Here is a 6,413-nt window from a genome sequence, read left to right as displayed (position 1 = left end):
TTCATCTATCCACATTACTACCCTTTATTCATCCTATTCATTACAAGGAAGAATTCTACCCCGATAAATAGTGATGTTTCTTCCTTTGCATTTTGCATATATTAGAGATAAGAAAAAGAAATAAGAATAAATGTAGTAGTGAAAGAGAGAGTTGGGACATAGAAAATATTCTAAGTTTTCAACTATATTCACTATACAAAAGAGAGTAATTATATTAGTGAAAGAGAGAATTGACACAAAGAAAATATTTCAAGTTTTTAACTATATTCACTATAAAAAAAAGAGTTTTATATTTCAAGAGAGTAATTATATTAGTGAAAAAGAGAATTGAGACAAAGAATATTTCAAGTCTTTAACTATATTCACTATAAAAAAGAGAGTTTTATATTTGAAGAAAAGTGTTTTTATGGTGAAGCTTTGGATTCTTCAACTAATCTGGAGTTGTTTGGGTTGTACATCCTTGATGGGCAGAGATATACTGCTGAATCGATGAAAATTGTGTCGCAGTAAACTTGAATCTCATTAAACAAAGCGAGATATCCGCGTCTCAGCCAAGAAGAAGATTATTTTATTCACTTATTGTTAAATTTTCAATTATAATTTAATTATTGTGATATATATTACAAACATTATTGATATAGAGTTTCATCTGTTTTTCTCATTCTTTGATCAGTCTTGTCCAAGTAGATAGAAGAATTGTTGTGAACATGACCTGACAGCAACTTTGAGATGTAACTCGTACAGAATTTGTGGACCAATACCAAACAAAGATATATAGCATCAATATTTGCAGTGGTGGATCCCATTATTGAGGCATCAATCTTTTCCAACTCTGCACATCAAGAAAGAGATGGACCCAAAATAAAAAAGTAGTACTTGGTCCACACACCACCATCTTTGAATGGTTTTTATTATCTCCATATATTGTCCAAGTTGTCTTTTTCTGACTTAACATCTCTTAAATTGGGATCCAAGTCTTTCTCCTTCCACCTCTTTAAAGTAGTGTTGTGAAGCACAACTTGCATCAACACTAGTCAATATGAATCTAGCTAGTTGCAGACTGATAATGAAATGCATTGTTTGGGTTATTGTGAAATGTGAAAAATGCCATATTTGTAGGATGGAGTCCTTTTAGTCTAGGTAAAGATTTATAGGTAAGTAGATATTGGGTAACACAAATATCCTGCCTATGGCAAGATTCACAAGGGGATGGGGCAGTCGGGGTTGAAATCATGATCGAACTTGACGCTTGCTTGGTGGGCTTAGTTAAGAAATAAATTACGTTCATACTATTGGCTATAGTCTTTTGCATGATGGTAAACACCTGATCCTTACAATAGAATATGAACTTAGAGTGCTTAAGAAACTATTCTATTTTATAATATTGAATTGAGATGAGTTTAAGAGGAGCGACATGAACAATGAGCATTCATATAATTGACTTTTAACTTGATTGGGATTGAGGTGTAGTTATTCTAACAGATGTACACGAGTAGGAATGTTTTAGTACATTTGGCCAGTAAATCATGAAAGGACTAGTGACTGTCCAGTTGAAATAAAAAGTTCAATTGGCCATTTTATAGTTATTGTGGTTGTGAAATGGAGGGAAAGAAGATCTCAGATGTCTGTCTTCCCTCTTATGGGATTGAGAAGAGACAACTTTGAACACCAACACATCATTAAAATCTTAACATTGCAGACGACAGAGGTCACTCCTTCTTGATTAAGGAAAAATGTCTTTGAAATATCACACAAAGAGTCTGCTACATCTGTTTCTATCATGAGCATTTGCAAAGAAAAATATAGTCTCAGAAGATTTTCATATACGCTATGCTAATAGATCCTTTTTCTTCATCTGAAGCTTCTTTCCTTCTTTCTTTCTTTCTTTCTTTCTTTCTTCTTTGGTGCTAATGAAGGTTGTTATTATGTAATGACAGTCTCCTCTGCAGTATTAATTGATGGCTATGATGTTTTAAGTTTTGATCATATAAGAAACAGCTAGTCTTCAAACTTGATGCAAAATTAATTGTCGTACTACAGCAATAACCATTTCAACAAGGTTCCAATTTTGTCACTGCGATGTAGCTTGAAGTAGATTTTGGAGTTCCTTTAGTTTAAATAATCTTTTGGAGGTAGGGGCATACATTAGAAATGATATGCCAGATGATATGATTAAGATCAATCCCAAAAGAAGAAGCTACATATGTATTATGTGATACACAGATAAAACAATAAGCAAACAGCAGAAATCAGTAAGAGAGGTAAAACCTGAAGACAAAATGGTTTTCTTATTCCTCGGTAAATTTAGATATATACAGTAGGTTACAGCTCCAATTAAACGTTAGATTTAAGAAATATGCCAAGCACTAATCGTACAATGAAGCTCATGAGAAATATGCTCCTATAGAATAAAACATACTGATCCCCAGCTTTGCTATATGAGGAAGTCTCCATGAGTCATACAAATTCATAACAATGAAGTTCATGTATTTCATTTAATATGGTGTCGTTGTCTCTTGTATTTTTGGGCGGTTAGCTTCCAAAATCTTAAGATCTTCTGGCAGTGATAGTTAGAGTCTAGTACCATGATAAACAAAGTGAGGCAATTTCCTTGTCCTGTCAAAATGGAAGAGAACTATAAAATCTGGTAACTCTTAAAGATGCTAAACTGGTGGAACAGGTTTTGTGAGGTCTGCTCAAGCACTGCTGAGTAATTACCTATGCAAATTTTTAAATGGTAAAGCAAGTGAAAGCCCCTTACCTAACTTCCCATTGATAGCAGAGCATCCTCAGTGATAACTCTTCAAGTGGTGGGTGCATTACTGTTAGTTGGATGCGGCAACTGCTGACTTTGCTGTGCTGTATGTGAACCTAAGCCAAAAATGTTCATAGGCTGAAAAGGGAAGCAACAAAAGAAGTAGAAAGAGAATTCAGGAAACAGTTTTTGCTATTTATAGGAAGGGTACATGATGAAAGTAGGTATACATTGAAGAAAAATTCAAATGGAAGGTGGAAGATCAAACCTGAGAAGCACCCTGAAGTGGATGAAACCCCATGTAGCTGGCATATTGGTCTTGAAAGTTAGGATTCTGCAAATGGCGTTGATAGTTAACTTGATTCAGCATTGAATTCTGGCACATTGCAGCTTGATTAGGGGCAGCTTGTGTCAAAGGGATTGATGGATCAACCAAGGGAAGCCTAGCTAAATGCATGGCATTGTGAATGGAAGGCACCGTTTGCGGACTGATCCCCATTCCCATTCTGGACATGTAGTGTTGGACACCAGGGAACATCAATGATGCCATGCCACTTCCCATCCACATCATCTAAAAATCACCATAAAGGAACTTTAGGCTCAAACTTATATTCACTATTAGTGTAAAAGAAATTTTACATACTATCAGGTCATCTAAAGATAACTACACGTAATGATCCATTATAATTAAGATGTGTAATCTTCTATAACAGGTTTGATTGCATTGATAGTGTAGAATTTATTTTCATTTTCATTGTATATAAGTTAAACGTAGAAACATTTGGGTCATGGACAAATAATTTGCTAACTCACCCCTTATGATTTCATGAGTTCATACCTGCAGTTGCATTTGAAGTGACTTCAAGTATTCAATTGCCTCATCCAGCATTGATGCTTTATCTGTCTGAAAAAAAGTAAGCCAGGAAACTTAAAATTAAAAATTCCAGAAAAAGGCCAGCTGAGTAGGTGTAAAACAAGCACCCAATAGTCCCAGTCACAAGGTTAACTAATGCTTTTCTAATGTCAATCAAGAAACTATTGCCAATTGAAAATAAATTCGTCTATACTTTCTGTGTCATTAAGGTTGTGCCAGATACTATTTATAATTTTCAAATGCTAGCAATTTCATGATCATATGAAAACTAGAAATATTGTCCATGAAAAGTACAATCAACCTCAAGCTGCCCCAGATTCCTCAGCCCCATACCTTAGTAGAGTGAGGAAGAAGATCTTGCAAGGCCTTCATCTTCTCATTGATTCTATCCCTCCGTCTCTGCAAAGAGAAGGCCATTTGATGATTAAGGTGTATTTCTTTACAGAAGTCATAACATACATAAATATGGATAGGGAAGGTCAACATATTCTACCCTTTCAGAGAGGTTATGCACTTCTGCAGCACGGCTCCTTCGGGCTGTTCCCGATTTTTGGGCTTTGTTTCCTCCAGCTGATTCTAGCCCATCAGCCTACATAGAAAAATGATGCACCTTCATTACTCTCTTCATGGAAAAGATAGGTTGGCTTTGGTTTTTAGCTAAGAGAAATAGAAGATAAATGTAACTTACTTTACTCTGGCATTCTGGTTCTTCACCATCTCTGCTTTTCCTTTTGTGGTTCTGGCTATTGGTCGCAGTAGATCGGTTGCATGCTCTTGCATAACTACTGCCCGATCCACCTGAAGATGATGTATTAGCTGGTTCAAATGTGTCTCGGTCCATTGTATCACTTTGTGGACTGATCTTTCCGGTATAGTCAGTGATCAATGCTGCAGACAACCCTCTATTTGCACTACTTGAAAACCGGCTAGTATCAGCATCAACAGCAACTTGATTGCTGCCACAGTGGCTTGAACCAACAGTCATCACAGACCCCTCTTTAATATCTTGCAGCATCAGATTGCTTCTAGCTTCTTTGCCACCAAGCTGCATATTGGAGGACCTTACAGGTGGAGGAAAGTTAACACCTTTCTGATTGCCCCCTATGTGATGTTGCTGCTGTGCTGATCCAAAGTTGTTAAATCTTGGAGGGGGCATTGGATTTGGATCAAAACCAGAATGATGTGATTGCGGAAGAACATGATTGATCTCTAAGGGATCAAACTTGAAAACCTTATTGTCCTCTGATTGCCTAATTGACTTATCAGCCTCCCTTAGGGGAGCTGTTGAAATATCAGATAAGAATGGAGAACAAAATACTTTGTCAAATGAATCATCGATGGGGCAGTTGAGCCATGACACAGTTTCATCATCTTGAAGCAAATTGGTCTGATCACCAGCAACTCTTATTGTTGGTTGAACATGCTTGTCAAAGTGTCTGCATTCATTAGGATCATAGCCTGGCTGCTTTTTATGTGTTTGACTGTGTAATACTACCTCGCCATTTCGCCACAACAACTCCACTAGCTCATGATCAAATCTATACAAAGGCCATCCAGTTGAAGCTAATTCAACATTTTATTTTATTTTATTTTTTGACAAATTTAATATACTTTGGTTATGTAGACGAGAATATTTACCCCATTGGCTTCTTTTGATGTGGAACCGGTTGTTCAGCCTCAATATTCCATTCAGGAAGACAAGGATTCATGGCTAAAATTACTGCATATGTAAGAAAAAAACAGTTTTTAGGCACAGTAAAATAGTAGTCAAAAGATCATCAAATTTTGCAAAAGAGAAAAAGACAGAATTGAATGCTATTTTCTATATCAAGAAAAAGTGGATCTCTTCCAAATGATCATAAAACAAGTTGAAAAATGATCACCACCAGAAAATAAGTAAACTAGTACAATCTCTTAAAAGTAGGCTGAGATAACTAAATATAGAGAAGCATGACATAAAACGGATGCTTCAACAATTCCTCTACTTTTCACAACTTGTCCTCCATCACCCGACCCCCCACCCACCCTCAAACCTACAAAATAAAAAGACTCAGAAAAAGAAGAACAAGACGGAGAAAATCAAACAGAAAGATTTTTCTGCTTTTTACCTTACAGAAAGAAGGAAACAGAAAGGTTAATTTACCAAGAAAACCTGCAAACAACATAAGCAGAACAAGTCAAGAAATGGCTAGAAATGCGATTTTTTTTTCCAACCCATTCTAAAAACAACATTTCATGACCAAAAAAAGAAGTGCACCAAAAACGCAAACGAACCTTTTAACATTCAGAAATGGAAAAATACCAAAAAATATTATAATGGGAAACCAAACTCCAACATAGGAAAAAATTATGTGGCCTTCGTTTAACTCATTCAAGAATCAGAAGAAAATAAAGAAACAGACAGCAAATGTGAGCATCATTTTTGGAATTGGACACTAGTAGTAGTATTAATGAGAGAGAAAATGACGTGTGCATTATTTTTGGATACAGCAAATACCAGTAGCTTTGGCTGTCAATTATAGGGTCTCACATATACAAATTTAACCTTCGTAACATCAATGTAGTTGTAACATTATCGGGTAGATTATTTTATTCCTTCCTCCGAAATAGTAATTCCATCATTTTTAATATAATTATGGAATAAAATAATTTTAAAAATAAGTAATACTTTATATAAAACATGAGATAAAATTAATCTCAAATTTTATCTCGAAACTATTGTTCTTATTTCTTTTACCTAACGACCTCTATGAGTCCAGGCTTACTATTTGTTGAAATTTTAGT

General features: G+C 35.4%; 1 protein-coding gene across 1 annotated transcript; it reads right to left on the bottom strand.

The window, feature by feature from the left end:
* Positions 1-2,269: 2,269 nt before the first annotated feature.
* On the bottom strand, positions 2,270-6,112 carry LOC107878077 (transcription factor PIF4). Its single transcript, XM_016724953.2, has 10 exons — positions 5,904-6,112; positions 5,738-5,781; positions 5,268-5,349; positions 4,318-5,167; positions 4,123-4,218; positions 3,963-4,028; positions 3,594-3,659; positions 3,024-3,326; positions 2,762-2,893; positions 2,270-2,616 (listed from the first exon to the last, which is right to left on the bottom strand). Exons 3-9 carry the CDS (start codon positions 5,336-5,338, stop codon positions 2,804-2,806), a joined length of 1,542 nt encoding a protein of 513 aa, XP_016580439.1. The 5' UTR covers positions 5,339-5,349; positions 5,738-5,781; positions 5,904-6,112; the 3' UTR covers positions 2,270-2,616; positions 2,762-2,803.
* Positions 6,113-6,413: the final 301 nt, after the last annotated feature.

Source organism: Capsicum annuum, chromosome 7 (assembly GCF_002878395.1).
Source record: "Capsicum annuum cultivar UCD-10X-F1 chromosome 7, UCD10Xv1.1, whole genome shotgun sequence".
In the NCBI taxonomy this organism is placed as follows: Eukaryota; Viridiplantae; Streptophyta; class Magnoliopsida; order Solanales; family Solanaceae; genus Capsicum; species Capsicum annuum.
Note: the sequence above shows the minus strand (reverse complement) of the source record. Positions and strands in the feature narration are given on the sequence as shown.